Consider the following 22,483-nt stretch of genomic DNA (forward strand, 5'->3'; position numbering starts at 1 on the left):
AGATTGGCATGATTGTATTTGATCATCCGTGTCTCCCACCCGGGTTTCCAATGCCGTAAGACGGGAGGCATGGGAGTCAATGCGAGCCAGGCCAGCTTCCAGCCGCGCCTGAAGGCCCTCAAACCTCTTATCCATAAGGGGCATTAGGAAGTCCGAAATCTCCTTTGCTGTGAGAGGGGTGGACTTGTCCCCTGGGGTCTCAAAAGAGCCAGGGTCAGAGTGGGTTGGAGAGGACAGAGTCGATTTTTGAGAGGGAGCCTTATTTTTCCCAGGTTTGTTAGCAGGGTTAGAATTTTTGGGAGGCATAGTTTTGTCAATAAACCTATCCATACCCCTACAGAAAAGGGTAGGGGTGGAAATAAGGGTAAAATACACAAGCATAGACAGGTACCAATAAACGTATGCGTTGCACAGTAAACAATACCCGGGCAGAGTATAATCGTAAAGTATCAGGGCATATTTGTTTTCCTCAGAAAAAATTGCATAAATGAAAACATACAAACTACATGATTATGTCAAAGGGGTTAGATGATATGAGGGAAGGGGGCAGGCAAAGGCACCGGGTATCAAGGAGGAAGAAGAGAGAAAAAAAACAAAAAAAAAACAGGACACTTGCACTACGCCCAGAGCTAGCGGTAAAGTATCAGCTAATTTTCAAGGGGATCCAGGGTGCAAAAGTACCGAAAGCACACCAGTATTACCAGGGATTTTCAATCCAGAATAAAACACAGTACAGTAAACCAGCAGTTATATAGCAGACAGAAAAATAATAAACATAAAACACAGGTAGAATATCGGCCGTAGCTATAAGTAGTAAAGTCCCGTAGGGTGTCTTCAGTGAGAAGAGCTTGTTCGAGCGATCAGTTAGTGGTAAGGATTTGCAGGGCGGCTGGAAATCAATCTTGGGATATTCCAAAAAGGTGTGTTGAGGCAGAATGTGATGATGGGTAAAAGGAGTAATGGCCGGGTGTAGCAGCCGAAATGCGGGTACAAGCAGTCAGTATTGATAAGGGCTGTGATCAGAGTCACATTTCCTGGAGAGGACAGCAGGGTAGCGTTCACAGTATGGTAAAATAGTGCCACTCAAAATCGGTCTAAGTAGGGAGGGGCACTGGCTTGGACAAAATATGGGAGGAATGAGAGGCAATATGGGGAGCGGAAAAGTCAGGAGCCCTACAAGTGGTTCAAATAACGTGGAGTAGGTGGAGAAGGGACTAGGCAAGTAGGTGGTAAAGAGGGATGAGAGGGAGGGTAAATAGGGTGCAGGGGAAGGAAAGAGAAAATTAGGGGGGGGGGAGGACAACACAATAGGAGGGTGAGGAATGAAGGACGAGATAGGGTAGAAATGGGTAGCGGGGTTAATACAGAAGAGGGGTAACAAACAATGTTAGTACCGGAGGACCCCTCGCCAGAGGTCCGGAAGGGCATCAGGAGCGTCTTCCAGTCCGAGATTCCAGATAGCAGGCAGCGGTTTCTGGTACATTCAAGTGAGAAGCCGTAGTGCAGAGGAATGAGAAGGTCACCAGTGCAGTGCAGGCCAGGTGATCAGGAAGGAGATTCCAAAGTGTTTGTACTATAAAGGATTGTGGAGGGATATTCCTCGTCAGTCAGCCTCTTCAAGGTGCACAGTGCTGGGGGTGCGCGGCAAAAGCAGTATAGAGGACAGGGCACGGCTGCCAGAGCACAGTCACAAAACCACGGCACCCTCTTTCCCGGCCACACAGCTGCAGGCAGTTAGAGGCAGGCACGAATGTGGAGTTTGGGGGAAGGGTGTACGAGGAGATCGCTGCACCAGGTCGGACACGAGGTATCAGCTCCAAGGAGCGGCCAGAGCAACTCAGACTCCAGCGCAGGTCAGCCGCAGCGATAGGGGGACAAGGAGGCAGCCGGCTCCTTTGCACGGGGCTGAAGCCGCTGCGGCCAGGCGATCGGTTACCGCTCCACGTACCCCGATTAGTGTCCGCTACTCTGGCGCAGCGATAGGGGACAGGGAGGTAGCCGGCTTCTTCAAACGTGGGTGATGCCGCGGTGGGCAGGCGATCGACCTCCGCTCCACGCGCCCCGGCTGGTGTCCGTTACTCCGGCGCAGCGATAGGGGACAGGGAGGTAGCCGGCTTCTCTACATGGGGGTGAAGCCACGGTCTTCAGGCAATCGACCACCGCTCCACGTTCCCCGCTCCGTGTATGCCACTCTGGCGCTCAGGCGCAGCCCAGGAGATCCGTGTCTCCGACTCCAGGGGATGAACGATTGGGACAGATCAATGATTAAAGTGTGTGCGGGAAGGGCAGGCACAGCTTCCCCGGTACACAATGCGTAGGGGTGAGATGGATGATCAGCTTAGATGAGGGAGGAAGGGAGCACGGTCCCACACCATGCGGTGGCCCGAGTATGAGCCAGACTCCGGGGAAAAAGGTGTTTACGCTCAGTCCATCACCCCAAGAATGGTATTGATGGATATCGCTGTACGTGAGGGGAGTAGTCCTGTATCGGATTCCCGTTGAAACAGGCTGAAACAGCAGTGATGGTTGTGGATTGGGTTGAGCAGAGCAGAGCTCAGTTAAAGTGCGGCCATCACAGATGCACCACCCACCGGAAGTCGGATTTCAGTATCATTTGTACGCAAATGATACTTAAATCTATCTAGCCTCCCCAGATTTATCACTATCTGTATTGATCTGTGTTGCTGAATGCTTTTCTGCTATTTCATCTTGGATGTCTTCTCGCCACCTCAAACTCAACATTTCCAAAACAGAACTAATTATATTCTCACCAGCCAAGAGTAGTTACCAACTTGATATCTCCGTAACTGATGACAACTCAACAATGTACCCTACCTCACTGCCTAGGTGTCTTCCTTGACTCTGCACTGTCCTTTGTTCCACACATTCAATTTGTCTCTAAATTTTGTTACATGCATTTAAAAAACATATCCAAAATATGACCGTATCGTACACAAGACACTGCAAAAACTCTAATCCATGCACTCATTATCTCTTGGTCTTCCCAAGAAAAGACTCTCACCACTACAATCCATTCTGAATGCAGCTGCAAGGCTAATCTTCCTAGCAAGACGTTCATCATCTGCTGATCCTCTCTGTCAGTCCCTCCATTGGTTGCCTATATTCTACCGAATTCTATCAAAATACTTCTCACATATAAAGCGATTAACCAAACTACACCAACATATATCTCTTCACTTATCTCAAAATATCTCTCAACTCTACCTCTCCGCTCTGCACAAGATCTGCGGCTCTCATCTGCATGGATTACTTGCTCCCATTCACTATTGCAAGACTTTCTAATGGCAGCACCCACCCTATGGAATGCCCTCCCAAGCACAATAAGACTCTCCTCTAGCCTCCAAACTTTCAAGCGTTCCCTGAAAACTCACCTCTTCAGGTAAGCCTATCAAATTCATGAACCGCCCACATGACCTTCAGAAGCATTTATATTTAATTACACCCCATCAGGACTGTCTCTGCTATCTGGTGGGACTGCTATGCTATAGATAGTGCCTATCCTTATGTATCCTTCCTTATTCCCTATAGATTGTAAGCTTGCGAGCAGGGCCTTCCTACTTCTATGTTTGTCTGTTATTACCCAGTTTATCTTATCATTGTTGTTTCCAATTGTAAAGTGCAACGTAATATGCTGCTCTATATAAGAAACTGTAAATATATAAATATTTATTTATTTCAGTAAATTTGCCCAGATTACATTTTCCATTATAAGTTTGGGGAATGCGATCTGATTACTGAAAAAAAGCGAATTTAAGGGTTTGGAACATTTTTTCACAAAAAGTGCTCTAAAAGCCCTTTAATACATTTGAGTGAAACTAAAATAATATGAAAAGGGTGTGAAAACACCTTATTTAAAAAAAATTTTTGTAAAAATAATGTTAATAAATAAGCCCCATAGTCTTTAATTTATTAGCCATTTTAGGCCTGGCCAGCCTGCTTTTAGGAAATGCTAAAACTGTGGCAGTACATGCAGGGGTGTAGCAAGGGTGGCTCCGGTGTAGCACGAGCTCCAGGTGCCGGAAAAGTTAGAGGGCGTGCCGCTGCCTGCCCCCCTCTGCCCGCTATATAGCAAAAAACTGCACAGGCAGCCACAGAGCAAGAGGGAGGGAAGCAGAGGGGGGTGCACACTGACTCAGAGACTAGATAGGGAACATGGCAGGCCAGAGGCAACAGCAGGAGACACTGACATCCAGCACATGCCGGCAGGGCTGCCAAGAGAAATCCTGGGCCCAGGTACAACAACTGTCTGCCGTAATGTGTAAAAAGGGGAAGCTGTCTGCCGTAATGTGTAAAAGGGGCTGGTGTAGTGACGCTACTTTTCGGCGTAATTTGAATAATGGAGACTACTGTGCACCGTAATATGAATTGGTATTATTTTGTGGCCACACCCCTTCCCCGTGAAGCCACGCCCCCTATATAGTTTTTACCCAGGATATGAGGGAGTTATATTGCTCAAAACAGCAATGTGTTTTATCTTTTTTTCTTTCTTTTTTTTTCTTTTTATTATTTTGTTATTCATTTTTTTCACATTTTTCTTACCTAAACAGTAGGGACTTAGGTTTCATTAGAGACTCAAGAAGGTTTCTTCCATTTTATTTAAAAATGTATTCTTGCAAGCAGGATGTAATTGTAACACCAATATAACACTAACCATTGCAGCTATGTCACAATGGATCACCAGTGATGCTTTTTTGGGACACTGGCTTACCTGTACTTATGTAGTATCGCCTGTCAGTAGCCCAGTCTACAGTATTATGTTTAAGCTGTCAATCTGTGATACAGCTTCTGCAGGTGTGACATTTTTTGACATCATATTGTGTTAATGGGTTTCTGATATTCAGTCACCTAGGTTTGTTGCATACAGTATTAGCCGCCTGTACATTTGTATACTGCCAGAGAAGAATAGCAAATCCTTTACCGTCTTCTAGTTCTCTTGCCCCACACTCTTACAGTTGTCCTACCACAGTAATGTTGCATTACTTAATTTCATCTTTTTTTTTTTTCTCTCTTTACCTTCAGGGAGAATTGATTTGTTACATTCACATAACATGAGAAATCTGATCTACTGCATGTATTAGTGGAGGGATGAGCCTTTTTCTCATTTACTGAATTTACTGGTTGCAGTATAAGAGGTGTTGTCTCTGGGTGTATAATAAAACTGATCTATCTCTTGTGGCCTCACATCTATTCTCTGCACTGTATTATAATTTTATTCTCTGTGAAAAGATTTGCAAGTAATTCCCATTAGGATGGGGAGTAAGTTCTCACAATGATTACTTTAGGAAACAATATGATATGGGGTTACACTGAATAGACCTATTCAGTGTGTTCATTTAAGAAATAATATATACCAAAACGGGCCGCACACGGGCCCCCTCCTCTCTTAAAACGCCCCTGTATAAAACAACATGGGTGCACTCATGATAGACACACCTATATACCAAAATAACTTGCCATTTGCTTACACTGGCCACTGTTACTATAATAGATAAATGCCTGTGAGTGCTAAATATATATGGGATTACGTACCTATACCTCCCAACGGTATCCGGTCTATAGATATACACTAAAATGGTCTACAGTCAATAGGTCAACCACTATTGGTAGACATGCATTAGGGCAACAGGGACAAAAGGTTTTTATTCAAAGGTATTGTTTTTAATGTGCATTATTCATGACTTTTTATTGGAATAATAAAATGTATATTAGCAGTGCATAGTTGCCTATCTTTTATGTCTCCTCTGGGAGAAGCCTAGAGAGGAGACGCTGCTTGTCACTTTGGGGGCTGGGCTGTCAGTGGGGCTACATGATGTCATACCTCCCAAATGTCCCAATTTTCGAGGAACAGTCCCATTTTTTGGGGGAATGTCCCGCTGTCCCACTCGTGGGCCACAGTGTCCTGCAGTCGGGGAGGGGCAGTTGGGAGACTCCTGTCACTGCAGTCCTCTGCTTAGTAGATGCTGTGTGCATGTGCGCAGCATCTATTCTCAGGTGACAGAGGGAGAGGGGACATGCCAGCAGTTCACAGAGCGCTGGGCATGCCCCCTCAGTGACGGTAAAAGGGGGCGTGACTCACGATCGCAGCTCTGCCGCGAGGCCATGTCCTTTCATATAGGCCATGCCCTCTTTGCGGGCGCATGCGTTTCATGTGTCCCGCTTTTAACTATTACAAAGTTGGGAGGTATGTGATGTGAATGAGCATCATTAAGACCTGCCAGTGATACGCTGCTACAATCTCACTAGGAAGCGCCTGGGATGTGGGAAATCTGCCCACTCTTCCGTGTGTGTGGGGGATTGCCTGAAAAATCATGAGTCTCCCACAACTTGTGGGAGAATAGGTACAGATGAAGCCACGCTCATCTAGCCTGTAGCTTGCCGTATTTACGACAAGTCAGGCGCAACAAGTGGGCCTGTGACGAGGATTTGTGCGTGCGTCTGAGTACTCACATCCATAGAAATACATGGGTGGCGTACTAAGGCACAGCTCCACGTACCAAGACACACGCACATCTGGCGTGCGGCCAACAAGTATGTTGCAGTCACTGCACCCCCTATACCATGTCTCAAATCTGGGCTTTCACTAACTGTCCCAAAGCTTCTAAACCCAGAGAGCTGTTACATAGCTAGAGCAACCACAAACAACATCCCTCCTAGATGAGAAACTAGATGATCTGCATGCATGTGAGGGAAGAAATCAGTCTTTGATCTCATCAAACTACCTGTCTGAGTATCTCATCTACTGACTAAATGATCATTCTACAAGAGCACTAGCAAATGAAAAGGCCTTCTCAGCCATGAATGTTAATCTTGGATATTGCTTTCATTACATCTTCAGTTATTAGAGTAGATGATCTGTACTGCAGAAATAAGACTTCAGTTTCAGGAGCAGTGTTTTCTCACCGGCTGCTTTTTCAGCAGTTCTCATGTTTGTTTCTATACACTTCTACCCAACTCTAATACATCTTATGGCAGCAACTTTATCTGCTGAAATTATAGGGTAACTTTGTAAAATATGATTACAGTTTCCAGGTCTTCAAACGGGAGGCACGTATGTATTCCCTTCAAACAGTTTGCAAATATCAAGATAACATTTTAAATGTCTTTAATATTCAATCCTATTAGTTAGGGCATACGGTAAGTACTGTAACTTGGTGTTATGTTTCAAAAGTGTGTTAATTATTTGGGAAATGTCACCATTACATTTAGTGGGCATTACACAACAACAGGCAGTGCTGAGTCATACATAACTCAGTTGTAGCGCCATTTGTGGCTGAAGGTGCCTATGGTAACAGGCTAAGTTTTGTGATGGTGAGTTAAGGGCATTCAGTCAAGGGTGGAATTGTGGCCTGTGCATAGTTGTGTGTGTGTATGCAAAATTAAGCCTCTTTTCAGATCTTTTGAACAAGAGATAAGGCTGATGGAAGTGAGCAATTATAATGAGGAAAGCTATGAAACCAAGCAAGCAGTTGGGGAGGTCTTGCTATAGAGTTGTATATGGACAGATATACCATAAGCATTTAGGGGGACATGTACTAAGCAGTGATAAAGTGGAGAAGTGAGCCAGTGGATAAGTTGCCCATGGCAACCAATCAGCTGCTATATATACTTTTATAGTATGCAAATTATAAATGTTACGTCAATGCTGATTGGTTGCCATGAGCAACTTCTCCACTGGCTCATTTCTTCACTTTTATCACTGCTTAGTACATCTCCCCCTTAGTTCCATTACAGTTGCCTACTCTCCCAACAACCTGCAGTAGACCCTCAGCTCATTGAGGAGTCTCCCGCTGCTCCAGATTGTATATCAAAACCCCTGGATTCTACACTGCAGCTCAACTCAGCTGCTGAGCAACAATGATTAGCTGCAGTCACTGTGACTGCTGTCACTGCTTACATTGGTGGTGCCCCAGCAGGATAATCACGTTGTTTTCATTTCTGTGTGTATACTGCAATAAGCTACAGCCTCTGCCGCTGCTATTGTGACCTGAGACTGAGGGGAATACATTTTATTAGTAATCTTTTGTTGGAATACAGGAGTAGTTATTGGGCCTAATTCAGTAAGGATTGCAAATTCTACTACTTAGCAATCCTTGTGTTTGCATGCTGGGGGCTGTCCATCGCAGGCCATCCAGCATGCTGACTGCCTCCTCCCCCCTTGATGAAGAAGAAATTGCGAAAGCATCACAATTTTTGTTTCATCACAGAAATTAGGGTTGCCTCCTGCCGGCGCAGCTTAGCTGCGCCCGCAGGAGGCCTGCCGCCATGTTTCTGATCGCCATGTTTCTGTGACGTCACGCCGCCACTGCGATCACGCCCCCCCCCGTTTCACAAACACCGCCCCTGTTTGGCCGCCTTTGCCCCCACAACGCTCCGTCTAGGAAACGGAGCGTTGCCGCCTCACGACCGCCTCTGCCTGATTGACAGGCGATTGCATTTTCTGCGGCCCCCCACAGAAAATGCGGGCGCATGTGCAGAACAGACGCTGTGCATGCGCCTGCATCCTTTTAGCCATTATTGCAGTTGGATTACTTACTGCGATCCAACCTGAATTAGGCCCATTACTCGTAATGTGAGTGAACAGAGAAGTTTCTCTCTTTGAACACACAAAAAGGTCAATACAACAAAAGTTTTAAAATCTTTTTTTGCCAAGAGATGATCATTAAAGTAAGTCTGCAATTTCTTATTATCTGTGGTTCAAATGCAGTTGAACAATATATCTAAAATAGAACATCAAAATAATGGCTACCTGTTAAGGGTGATCTAAAGGTAAGTATATTTTACATAGCTGGTTAATACAGGAATTTGTGGTTGACTAAAAGCATCATATTTAAAAACATACTATCAGGACCCCAAACACAATTCCTCAGAGTAGTTCATGTGACCAATAAGTACTGTATCTTGTAGTATTACAGATAACAATCCATTCCTTGGATTACAGTACAGCATGTGGTGTTTAATTAATTGGTGCCCGTAATGATTTGGAGGATACTATTAATGTACGGAAAGCAGCAAAGCGAATAAATATAGATAGGACCTTACAAGTTGCAGGCAGTTGGACATTTTCCCTGTTCCTTCACAGCGGAAGAATGGAGAAATGTCTCCTCCTCAGCGAAAGAACTTAAGGTCCCTACAGACTCGGCGATCCACCACCGAGCTGCCCGACTGCCGATACGGAGTGAAGTTTCTTCACTCCCACCGTCACCCGGCTCCATAGCACTGCATGCTAATATGGACGATATCGTCCTGCATGTTTAAACTAGCTGGTGCCTACACACTGAAAGATATGAACGCTATCTCGTTCATTAATGAACAAGATCGTTCATATCTTTCACTGGTATCGACCAGTGTGTAGGGCTCTTCACAAATATCTCACATTGTATGCCCATGATATTCGATGGGTGTCAGGCTGTCAGATAAAATATCTTTTGGTCTGATAGGCATTGTATGTTACCATATATGTCCAGCATAATGTTATATAGAAATATCTTGCAAGAAGATTGTAATAATAGATACGCCCACATGTGGGGACATGCCCTTTGGGCGAAGCATGACATGCCCACTAAATGGGGGACTACCGTAATCTCCCTGAAACTAATTTTCAAAGTGGTCAAGTATTGTTCCATGCATGTAATGTGAAGCAAAGCAATTACAGCCAACGTACGTTCAACTCTATGTGAGAGCAATAAACGTTATATCAGACATTCTGTAGTGTTTGTGTGTATAAACAGTACATTCCACTAACTTTTCAGACTTTGAGAAAGATGGTTAGCAGAGTATTAAGCGTTTTTCCCCGCCATGGCTGATTTAGAGACAAATGCAATACCTGCTAGGAGAGAAGTTGAGCGTCTATGTTCTAGTTTTGTATTTACAGTACAAAGGTGAGCTTTAAAGTGGCTGTAAGCATTTTATATTACAGTCTCTTCACAAAATGAAAAATAAATTGCTTGAAGAAAAGAAATGATTCTTTTTCAGTATACTTACAAATTATATTTTGTTGACGTTCACATAGCAGACGTTCACATAGCATTAGATGTGCAGTTACTTTCTACAGGGCATGTACAAATGAGGTATAATGTGTAGCAGCTGTGACTGTTTACTTTCTACACCGGAACAGTATGGTTACGGAAGGCAAAACCATAAGCAGAATCAGTAATGTGATCTGACTATTACCAGCTTTCATGTAAAGAAAACGCAGGTGTGGGAATAATGACACCAGTGACACATTTTTCTTCTTGGGAATTCATCTGCCAAGTGATTTTCCATGGTCTATTTAAATAATTTGATATATTATGACCTAAATCAATAGACGTACATTTGTATGGATGAGAAGGCTGCTTTTTATTAACTGCCAATTCAGATATGGTTTAAGTGTATCTATATTCAGTACGCTGACAGTGCAACTGCATTAATGAATTCTGCTTTGGAAATTAAAACTTCATTGGTGCTAGTGGGCTAAGATGCAGGTTGTATTTGACTTTCGGCCTTATAGATAAAAAACGAACTCCTTCATTTTAACTAACTGTTGTATAACGAAGCTCCTTAACTATTTGCTACAGTGATACCATTTAGTTTTATCATAAACAACTAATGATCATAGCTTTACAAATTGGTCAGGAGCATACGCATGATATATATATATATATATATATATATATCTACATACAAAAATCCGTTGGTGTGGCACTCCTGATACTGACAAACGACTCTTTAAAGCAGCATGTACTTGGCAACGTTTCAGTGCTTGTTTTATTGCACTGTCATCAGGCTAAACAAAATACAAAAATGTGCTTACCTTTAAAACATGCCACCATGTGAACGCCATCCCCGGAAGCGGGACTGAGCACCCGACCGGCGGCGCAGTGTTAGTGACGTCACACACTGAGACTCACTATTGTGCTCCCATCACCATAGCAACGGTTTACCGCTGCTTAATGCAAATCTAAAGAACGGAGCATATGACATTAGCACAGTATACTTAATACAATCTAACAAAACGTATTGTACTATAACGAACTGTGTCAATATACATCTGACTCCATACTCAGTAGATCACATGTAATATGCATGTTGTAACAGCTGCTAGCGATACATTATTACTGCTCAATAATAACTAAAGATCTAAATGAAAACATATACAGGTAAGTGAATAGATGAGACACCACTTATGGAGTACATAATAAAAACACATGCTAGATCAGGAGGCCAATTATTCAAAAGTGGCATACAGGTCCAATCGACCTTAGGACCATTCCAGATGATTTACAGACCTGTAACTAGAAAATTAGACAACCCTAGTTGCTCATTTAATCCCATGGGTGACAAAGTGCCCAATCTGTATATCCATCGGCTCTCACACTGAAGTAACCGCATGATCGACCGATCAGCACCCCGAATAGATGGGGGGATATGGTAGATCATGCGGTACCTCAATGCGGTAAGTGGATGTGGTGCAAGGCAAAAATGCCTTGCCACCAGTTGCTCACTCATTCCTTTGAGTAAAGCTGCCCTTATGGCTGACCTGTGGGCTGTCATACGTTCCTTGAACGTACGTTCTGTCTTACCAATGTATGACAGCCAACAGGGACAAATTATTTGGTATATAACAAACTTTGAATTGCATGTTAGAGTATGTCTAATTTCATATCGTTCGCCAGACAGCGGGTGGCAAAAAGTATTACCAGAGATCATGAAACTGCAGGTCGTACATACGCATTTTAAACAACCCTTTTTGTCATATGGAGCACTAGTCGAGGTACCACCTAATTCATGTGTAATATTAGTTTTGACTAAATGGTCTCTAAGGCAATGACCACGTCTGTAGCTGGCTAGTAACTGAGTGTCTTGCATCGTGAGATCTGGGTCACTCTGAATCATAGGCCATAAGGTTTTACATGTTCTATTTATGCTATTGCTAGCACTATGGTAGCAGGTGACCCATGGCATCTTATTCTGAAGTTTTTTTAACTGTGTTCTGTTTAAGTAGTGTTGATCTATCCTGTTCAAGAGCTTTTTTTTTTTTGCGTCATTGAGCAATCTAGGGTTATATCCCCTCTTAGCAAACTTCTGCTCCATAATATCTATCTGTGCTCTAGCACTCTCTCTATTGAAAAAACTCTCATCACTCTCAAGAACTGGGAGTAAGGAAGTCCCTTTTTAAGTGAAATGGGGTGGGCACTCTGCATATGCAGCAAGTTGTTCCTATCTGTGGGTTTACTATATAACGTAGTTACGATCTGTTGATTACAGATCTTAATCTGGATATCCAGAAAATTAACACTTTCTTTACTGATAGAATAAGTAAACTTTACAGGATGTTCGCTAGTATTGTGTGAATCAATGACTGACATAAACATCTCCCTACTACCTCACCACAATATGTGTCAGTTACTACCTGACGAAAGGTGCAAATAAAGGCACTTCAAACGTTGATCTAACAAGCTTGGTGAGCTGTATGTTTTCCTTTCAAATCCTTGGAGTGCCGCCCATCAATTTGTACTATTTGCTGGGCTTTGCAGTGCCATGGGAGGGCACCCGGGTATATATATATATATATATATATAAATAAATTATTATTATATATAATTAATATTATATAATTAATATTATTATATACAATCTATATATATATATATATATATATATATATATATATATATATGTAAAATCGTATGTATGTATATATGTTCCAGCTTAACTCTGGAATGCCTTGAGCAGTTTACACCAAACTTGGTACACATATGATTTACAATCTGGAAAGAAACACTGTGGGGGTTAGACACCCCTAGCACCCTTAGTGGTGGCGGTGGGAAGGGGGTGACATGTAAAAATGCATAGTTTTCGGGCATAACTCTGGAATGCCTGGAGCAATTTACACCAAACTTGGTACACATGACTTAAAATCTGGACAAAATAATTGTGGGGGTTAGACACCCCAAGCACCCCTAGGGGTGGGGGTGGGAAGGGGGTGACATGTAGAAATCCATAGTTTTATGCATAACTCTGGAATGCCTGGAGCAATTTACTCAGAGGCACCCATGGGTAGGGGCAGAGGCACACACAGGGAGGAGCAGAGGCACCCATGTGTAAGGGTAGAGGCACACACGGGAAGGGGCAGAGGCACACATCGGTGGGGGCAGAGGCATCCACAGGAAAGGATAGTGGCACACACGGGTTAGGGGCAGAGGCACACATGGGTAGGGATACAGGCACACACAGGTAGGGGCAGAGTAAAACACGGGTAGGGGCAGAGGCACCCACGGATAATGGTAGAGGCACATATGGGTAGGGATACAGGCACACACAGGTAGGGGCAGAGGCAAACACAGGTAGGGGCAGAGGCACCCATGGGTAGGAGCAGAGGCACCCACGGGGAGGGGCAGAGGCAACATGAAAGGGAAGAGGCACCCATGGGGAGGGGCAGAGGCACATATGAGTGGGGCAGAGCCACCCACAGGTAAGGAGGCACACATGGGTAGGGGCAGAGGCACACATGGGTAGAGATACAGGCACACACGGGTAAGGGCAGGGGCACCCACAGGCAAGGAAAGAGGCACATACGGGTAGGGGCAGAGGCACCCATGGGTAGGGGCAGATGCACACACTGGTTGGGACAGAGGCACTCATGGGTAGGAGCAGAGGCACACACTGGTAGGGCCATAGGCACCCACAGGTAAGGATAGAGGCACACATGGATGGGGCATAGGCATATGGGTAGGAGCAGAGACACCTATGGGTATGAGCAGATGCACACACGGGTAGGGGCAGAGATACACATTGGTGGGGGCAGAGGCATACTTTAGTGTCAAAGCTAAGCAAGGAGACCTAGGGCCCTTTGACATAGATTCAGCCTGCAAACCTAACATATGTAACATGCAGCGGACAGAGCTTGGCCTGTCGTCCCAGCATGTGCAGAACTTAACACAGCAGCAACAGAGGCGGGACGGGGCAGAGAAGGAGGCGGATTATTTTCCTCAGCACCAGCATTTTGACACCATCAATTCGGGGAATCCCAGAGGTGCGGCCTGACAAAGATTGGTATTATTCTTCAAATTCCGTAGCGAAGCACGGGTATTCAGCTGGTATGATATACATATATGTATTTATATAGCTCTTTCGCCAGGGGCATTTTAACAGAGGAGGGGCCCATGTGCACCTCCAGATGGGCCTCCTCCTCTGCACGGCGCAGTAGTCTCCGGCATTGTGCATGCGCAGTTCTCCGAAAACATGGCAACCGCTATGTTCCGGTGACTAATTTGACTACTGCACATGCGCAGTGGCCATTTTGGCTGCGATTTTTGCCATGACTGCAGCGCCCGACACTGGACTCTGGAAGGTAAGTATTAAAATATTGGTGCGGTGTGGGCCGCCCCCACCATTGGCCCGGGGGCCCATGTGCACTGCACGCATTGCAGAAACACCAATGTCTTACACATTCTTACATTTTAAGTGGAGATACAGCAGCAGTTTGAGTGTGAGGGCGGGCACATGACATTTTTAGGCATTACCCCTCGCTGTATGCTGTGATTTGTGGATTTATAGGGAGGAGGTGGAGCCAATATGACATGATTCTCACAGAATCGCCTTATATTGGATCAACCTCTACCCATAGACCCGTGAATCAAGGTATTGTGCAGCAAGAAAGCAGGGCTCCAGTGTCCATAAAAAAAGGATTTGTGACAACTATGGGGGTTCCTGGGTACTCAGAGAGCAGCCCACTGAACATGCCACTGATACTAACAGCAAATAAGCCTCAGCTTGCCTTAGTCATGGGTCTACTACTAATAAAACAACTCATGATACATAGAGCCATCATTTTCCTATTTGGCCTTCACAGACATTTTATTACATATTGTTATTTTAAAACTATGAAATACTGTACTGTGTAGTACAATCAGCTGAATCATTACAGTATAAGCCAGTTGCAAAGTACCAGGTTTTTGGTGTTTTTAATTTAATATCAACTTTCACATGTTGGCGATATGAGGAGTTATTTTTTACACTCTCATCTCAAATCTTAAATGTGGGCAGCATTATACTATAAGTTATAATAAGTTATACTGATTTTTTTTTAAGAAAACACCGGTTACTGGTGTAAGAAATGAAGCATGGGTCATTTTCTAAGATCCTGAATGAGACATTAAAGAATGTCTACATTACTTACAATGTTTTTATAAAAATGAAAAATAAATGAGCTTCTGAACATAGCCTCTGAAATAGATTCTTCTCACAACTTGCTGTTTCACACTCTTACATAGTTTACATGTTTACCCCAATTTTGGCTGCAAATACAGCTGAAATAACTGCTGGCTGATAATCACCACCCATCCACCTTCTTCAGAGCAGTTACTTAATCACGAGTGTAAGTGACAGCACCATCCATCCACCTTCTTCAGAGCAATCACTTCATGATGAGTGTGAGTGACAACACCACCCATCCACATTCTTCAGAGCAGTCACTTCATCATGAGTGTTAGTGACAGCACCACCCATCCACCTTCTTCAGAGCAGTCACCTAATTATGAGCGTGAGTGACAGCACCATCCATCCACCTTCTTCAGAGCAGTTACCTAATCATGAGCATGAGTGACGGCACCATCCATCCACCTTCTTCAGAGCAATCACCTAATCATGAGTGTGAGTGACAGGAGCACCACCCATCCACATTCTTCAGAGCAGTTACCTAATCATGAGCGTGAGTGACGGCACCATCCATCCACCTTCTTCAGGGCAGTTACCTAATCATGAGCGTGAGTGACAGCACCATCCATCCACCTTCTTCAGAGCACTCACCTAATCATGAGTGTGAGTGACAGCACCACTCATCCACATTCATCAGAGCAATCACCTAATCATGAGCGTGAGTGACAGCACCATGCATCCACCTTCTTCAGATCAGTTACCTAATCATGAGCATGAGTGACAGCACCATCCATCCATCTTCTTCAGAGCAATCACCTAATCATGAGTGTGAGTGACAGCACCACCCATCCACATTCTTCAGAGCAGTCACCTAATCATGAGTGTGAGTGACAGCACCACCCATCCACCTTCTTCAGAGCAGTCACCTAATCATGAGTGTGAGTGACAGCACCACCCATCCACCTTCTTCAGAGCAGTCACCTAATCATGAGTGTGAGTGACAGAACCATTCATCCACCTTCTTCAGAGCAATCACCTAATCATGAGTGTGAGTGACAGCACCATACATCCACCTTCTTCAGAGCAGTCACCTAATCATGAGTGTGAGTGACAGCACCAGCCATCCACCTTTTTCAGAGCAGTCACCTAATCATGAGTGTGAGTGACAGTACCCCCCACCCACCTTCTTCAGAGCAATCACCTAATCATGAGTGTGAGTGACAGCACCCCCCATCCACCTTCTTCAGAGCAATCACCTAATCATGAGTGAGAGCACCCCCCATCCACCTTCTTCAGTGCAGTCACCTAATCATGAGCGTGAGTGACAGCACCATCCATCCACCTTCTTCAGAGCAGTCACTTAATCATGATTGTGAGTGACAGCATCATCCATCCCCCTTCTTCAGAGCAATCACCTAATCATGAGTGTGCGTGACAACACCATCCATCCACATTTTTCAGAGCAGTCACTTCATCATGTGTGAGTGACAGCACCACCCATCCACCTTCTTCAGAGAAGTCACCTAATCATGAGTGTGAGTGACAGCACCATCCATCCACCTTCTTCAGGTGTGAGTGACAGCATCATCCATCCACCTTTTTCAGAGCAGTCACCTAATCATGAGTGTGAGTGACAGCACCACCCATCCACCTTCTTCAGAGAAGTCACCTAATCATGAGTGTGAGTGACAGCACCACCCATCCACATTCTTCAGAGCAGTCACTTCATCATGAGTGTGAGTGACAGCACCACCCATCCACATTCTTCAGAGCAGTCACCTAATCATGAGTGTGAGTGACAGCACCACCTATCCACCTTCTTCAGAGCAGTCACCTAATCATGAGTGTGAGTGACAACACCATTCATCCACCTTCTTCAGAGTAATCACCTAATCATGAGTGTCAGCACCATACATCACCTTCTTCAGAGCAGTCACCTAATCATGGGTGTGAGTAACAGCACCAGCCATCCACCTTCTTCAGAGCAGTCACCTAATCATGAGTGTGAGTGACAGTACCCCCCACCCACCTTCTTCAGAGCAATCACCTAATCATGAGTGTGAGTGACAGCACCCCCCATCCACCTTCTTCAGAGCAATCACCTAATCATGAGTGAGAGCACCCCCCATCCACCTTCTTCAGAGCAGTCACCTAATCATGAGCGTCAGTGACAGCACCATCCATCTTCTTCAAAGCAGTCACTTAATCATGATTGTGAATGACAGCATCATCCATCCACCTTCTTCAGAGCAATCACCTAATCATGAGTGTGCGTGACAGCACCATCCATCCACATTTTTCAAAGCAGTCACTTCATCATGTGTGAGTGACAGCACCACCCATCCACCTTCTTCAGAGAAGTCACCTAATCATGAGTGTGAGTGACAGCATCATCCATCCACCTTCTTCAGAGCAGTCACCTAATCATGAGTGTGAGTGACAGCACCATCCATCCATCTTCTTCAGAGCAATCACCTAATCATGAGTGCGAGTGACAGCACCACCCATCCAACTTCTTCAGGTGTAAGTGACAGCACCATCCATCCACATTCTTCAGAGCAGTCACTTGATTATGAGTGTGACTGACAGCATCATATTTATTAGAGATTCTCCCAGTCTTCATTTTTTTATTTGTTTCTTCTAGGAGGAAATACAAGAAAACATCACAAAGGTAGGAGTCACTGGCAAGAGGAACTTCAACAAAATTATTTTGCGCGTCGTGATTTTATGACGTAGAGCAATGTGATATGTGTGTTTTAGAGAAATACAATTTTCTGACTTCATTCCAACACTGTGACAGTGGATTAACTTAGGTGTCATGGGGATATAGACAGGGAGATGTATTAAACCTTCTAAAGATGACAGGTGGAAAAGTTGTGCATTGCAACCATTCACCTTAAAGCTGTTATTTTATAGAAAGTGTAGTACACAAATGAGAACTATAAGCTGATTGGTTGCTATGGGCAACTTCTCCAGGTGTCCTATTTAGAATGTAAATAGGAAAATCTGTATCTACAAGTGTTTCCTATTTACATTCATGTTACTCTAATGGATAGCCCTTTCACATATAAACGATGGCTTTAACCCAGCTCGGACCCCAGATATTGAACTTGGGTTGAAGCCATAGGTTTCAGAACTTACCCCCTTTCACACATGGGTGACAGAATAACCCGGGTAGTGTCCATTCACACCAGGACCTGGGTGACCTAGGTCCTCCGGCTTACAGTGGCCCAAACCAGGTCAGGTCTATTCACACATAGCCAAAATATGGGTAGAGCTGCAAGCCCTGGGAAACACACAGGTCGAAAGGCGATGTCTGAAAGGGGGTATGAGTATACTAATGATTTACAGTACAGCACAGTGATTTGAAACACCCACCTCACACTGCCCTGAAAAATGCTTCATGTACTGTAGGCATTCATTTGGTACAAAATGCTCTACACTTTCTTGCCTGGACAATTCTGGCTTGGGGCCTGATCCTGAGATGGGAACAGAGCAAAAAAGAGCAAGTAACTGTGCACCTTGGTAAAACCATGTTGCACTGCAGGTGGGGCAGATATAACATGTACAGAGAGATTTAGATGGGGGTGTCCAAGCTCAGATCTGAATTGCAGTATAAAAATAAAGCTGTCCAGCATTTGTTGGCTACTTGCAAACGCAGCCAGTATTTACCCTGCGTACAAAGGTGGTCATTCCGAGTTGTTCGCTCGCAAGCTGCTTTTAGCAGCAGTACACACGCTAAGCCGCCGCCTACTGGGAGTGAATCTTAGCTTATCAAAATTGCGAACGAAAGATTCGCAATATTGCGAAAATACTTCTCTGTGCAGTTTCTGAGTAGCTCGAGACTTACTCTGCCAGTGCGATCAGTTCAGTGCTTGTCGTTCCTGGTTTGACGTCACAAACACACCCAGCGTTCGTTCAGACACTCCTCCGTTTCTCCAGCCACTCCCGCGTTTTTCCCAGAAACGGTAGCGTTTTTTCGCACACACCCATAAAACAGCCAGTTTCCGCCCAGAAACACCCACTTCCTGTCAATCACATTACGATCACCAGAACGAAGAAAAAACCTTGTAATGCCGTGAGTAAAATTCCTAACTGCATAGCAAATTTACTTGGCGCAGTCGCACTGCGGACATTGCGCATGCGCATTAGCGACTAATCGCTCCGTTGCGACAAAAAAATAACGAGCGAACAACTCGGAATGACCCCCAAAAGCAATAAATGTATTTGCTCCACTTGCATTGCAGCATAGTTTGTCCAGGTACAGTTCCTTGCTCTTTACTCCCACCTCACAATTATTTACAATAATAATAACAACAACAACAACAACATGATTTAAAAGAATGAATTGATGTTAACAAAAGCCTACACTTCTGAGCAATCAATAAATCAATCAATTAATTAGTCAAACTGACAGACATTTTATCTGACAGCCTGTAAACCAACAGAGATATCTCACAGCGTATATGGACAAAATATCTAGGTTCCTTCACATGGGAGGGGACATTTCCTCCCATATGAAGGAACAGGGAAAATGTCTGTTGGCCACAGCAGAGCATAGCCTGCCCAATGCGGCGAACTTACAGCTCCAAAAATTATTGCATTGGATGGACATGGTGGACAGTTTGTCATGTCTGACGATCGATGTTTTGAGATTGATTGAGCGAATACATAGTACAATAACTGAGCTATCTGTCGATATTAGATAGATTATCAAGATAATTGTATAATGTATGGCCAGTGTTAGGCTACATTCACAAGTATGTTGTTTCTTTTCATCATGTGGCTTTTCTGTAAGAGTGCTAGAAAAATTAAATGATACACTTTTTCAATTGCTTTTGCTTCAATTTTTGACTATCATTTTCTATTTTGTACATGTTGGATTTCCCCAATCTCCTGACCCAGACATCGGGATAATTGGGAATTGCCCCAATACTCCATTGATGTATGAGCCCCTTAATTGTACTGTATTTACTATCGCTTTCAGGTGTAATGATTGACATACAGCACATTCAGTTTTAGCATTAGATATTACAGTTACTGAATTGCACATTACATAATTTTATGCAATCAAGATCCTGAGATTAATTGCCCAAAGGAAAATACAGACTCCTGCATTCTCTATTGCAATGAACACTTCCTGCCCAGAATCACCAAAATCTGTTGAAAACTTGAAATGAGTGATTAATTGCTCATTCCATTAAATTGTATGTAGGAGTATAATTGACTAACGTTCCTGGGAGTGGATTAAACTGGGGCATTGTTCGAATGAAGAATATCATTACACTATAATTTAAACTGCTTGTGTAGCAGAGCACATAGAAAAAAAATTGTTACAAAGCTATCTCTAATGAGATTAATGTACTGTATACTTAACTTCAGCCTGTTTATCCTATGACCCTTTTACAACAAAATCCAGGATCCGACCCAGGATATTTCTGTGCCGGCGCCGTTCACACTGCACACAGTGCTGCTGCTGGGCTGCCCCCAGCCTCCTTCTCTGCAGTGAATGAGCGGCAGCCATTCATCCTTTATCCAGTCACCGCTGCTGTCTGCATAGCAGGGCAGACAGCAGTTTAGACTGTGTGCATTGTGTCTCCCGACCGCCCGCAGGATGCTGCGGTCGGGAGGTATGGACTCTCCCAACGCTGTAAACGGGTTCCAGGTCAGATGACCCTGAGTTACCCGTTTACACTGCCGTTCAACACAGCTCCTACCTGTGTTCAAGCCTGGTCGAATTCCGGGTTGGATTGGCGGGTCACAGGACCTGGGTTATTTTTTTGAGACATTTACGCTGAGGCACGACCTGGGTAATAACTCAGGATTTCGTCTTGGTGTAAAAGGGGTATTAGATACAATCTCCATTATGACACCTTACACCTAGTACAAATGATCTGCTCCCTAATTCACCTTTTCATTTACTATCCCTGAAACCTGGCTGAATTATTAATTGATGTTTTAAAAAACACCCTTTTTATTAAATTGCAATAGCCAGAGGAGGCTGCTGCTGCTGGGTTGGGGAGACAGGCATAAGCTGCACACAGGTAGGGGGAGGAGCATGGGTGGGGCGAGTGGCGCGCCCATGCCCCTGCCAGGCCCCCCCATCAGGGTAATTAGTTTTCCTCCCTTGTCTCTATCAAGGGAAAACAAGATAAAAACAGCAGTGTTGTTGCTACTGCTTTTACTAATACTGTAGCTATAAGTCACAGTTAATTTGTGTGTTCCAAATATGCTTCTAATTCTGCAGATGGAGCAGACTCTGTTGCATTCACATGGATATCATAGCAATTGATTAGATTACATTTTTTAGGCCGTATCACATACAGCTGTACAGTAAATATTCACCTGCTCTTTGTTGACAAGACTTACCGGCGCCAAAACGGGGGAGTGAGTACTAATTGCCCGGGCTCGGGCTTGCTGGAGGGTCCGCCATCCCCCTCTTTCACCCCCCCTCCTGAGTATATTTACCGTGATCCAGAAAGCAGGTCCCTACTCCTCCGAGCCAATCTTTCCAGTGATAACTTCAGGAAGATAGTGTCGCACAGTGAAAGCAAAGACTCTGGCACTGTGCTAGTCTCTGCTCTCTAGAGCACATATGCTATCCTTCTGAATATCACTGGGAAGATGGTGTTGGTCGAGGTGGAGGGGCTTGCTCAAGGTATGGATCAAGGTAAGATGCTTTTTGCATGATTGCCCACCTCATCTGTACGACTTTTTGAGTAGTATGTATTTTTAATAGGGGGCATGGACCCGCCTCCCATGCAGTACCAAGGACCAGGGATGCTCTCCACAGCCCTGACAAGACTTATTTATCAGCATACAAAATCATTCTTAAGCAGACTTTATTTGTACCATAAATTCAGAAAAGTTATTGTTATGATTTCATTTTGTACTACCATTAGCACTGCCCTGTTTCCCTGTGATTGAACTGTGCTTTTGTCAGAAATATCAGTGCCTAATATATGACTGTACATGTATAAGAACGTCACGGTGTACATTATGAGTGCCACGGAGACATAGCCACTAATCATTCTATCAGTTTTGTGTCGGCAAAGTAGTTGCTAACATAGGCTATCATTATATTGAATGTAGTTTGTCATCCAGCAAAGACAAAATCTATTTATACAGTGTGAAATAGAGTGCCGTAAATTCCTGCAATCATCATTATTATTTGATAGGTTTATACTTGCTTTTTCAATAGAGTATGTACTGTATATAAATTTGAGCTCTGCAATTTTGCCTCTGATGTTTCTCCTTTCAGTTTCTGGAGAATATTTGCAATCTTTTTTTGGCAGTCCAACAGGTCCTAAAAAGTTTGATTTGG

General features: G+C 44.2%; 1 protein-coding gene across 5 annotated transcripts in view; it reads left to right on the top strand.

Annotated features, from left to right (window-relative positions):
• PDE1C (phosphodiesterase 1C) overlaps window positions 1-22,483 on the top strand; it is a 1,445,089-nt gene that overhangs the window by 601,920 nt on the left and 820,686 nt on the right. For 4 of the 5 annotated variants that reach the window (XM_063922562.1, XM_063922564.1, XM_063922566.1 and 1 more), the window contains one exon: window positions 17,804-17,830. The exons of the other annotated variant lie outside the window; for it this stretch is intronic. In XM_063922562.1, the coding sequence (XP_063778632.1) occupies window positions 17,804-17,830 (27 nt within the window). The remainder of the gene's footprint in view (window positions 1-17,803; window positions 17,831-22,483) is intronic. 5 annotated transcript variants of the gene reach the window in all.

The sequence above is a fragment of the Pseudophryne corroboree genome, chromosome 5 (assembly GCF_028390025.1).
Source record: "Pseudophryne corroboree isolate aPseCor3 chromosome 5, aPseCor3.hap2, whole genome shotgun sequence".
Taxonomy (NCBI): domain Eukaryota; kingdom Metazoa; phylum Chordata; class Amphibia; order Anura; family Myobatrachidae; genus Pseudophryne; species Pseudophryne corroboree.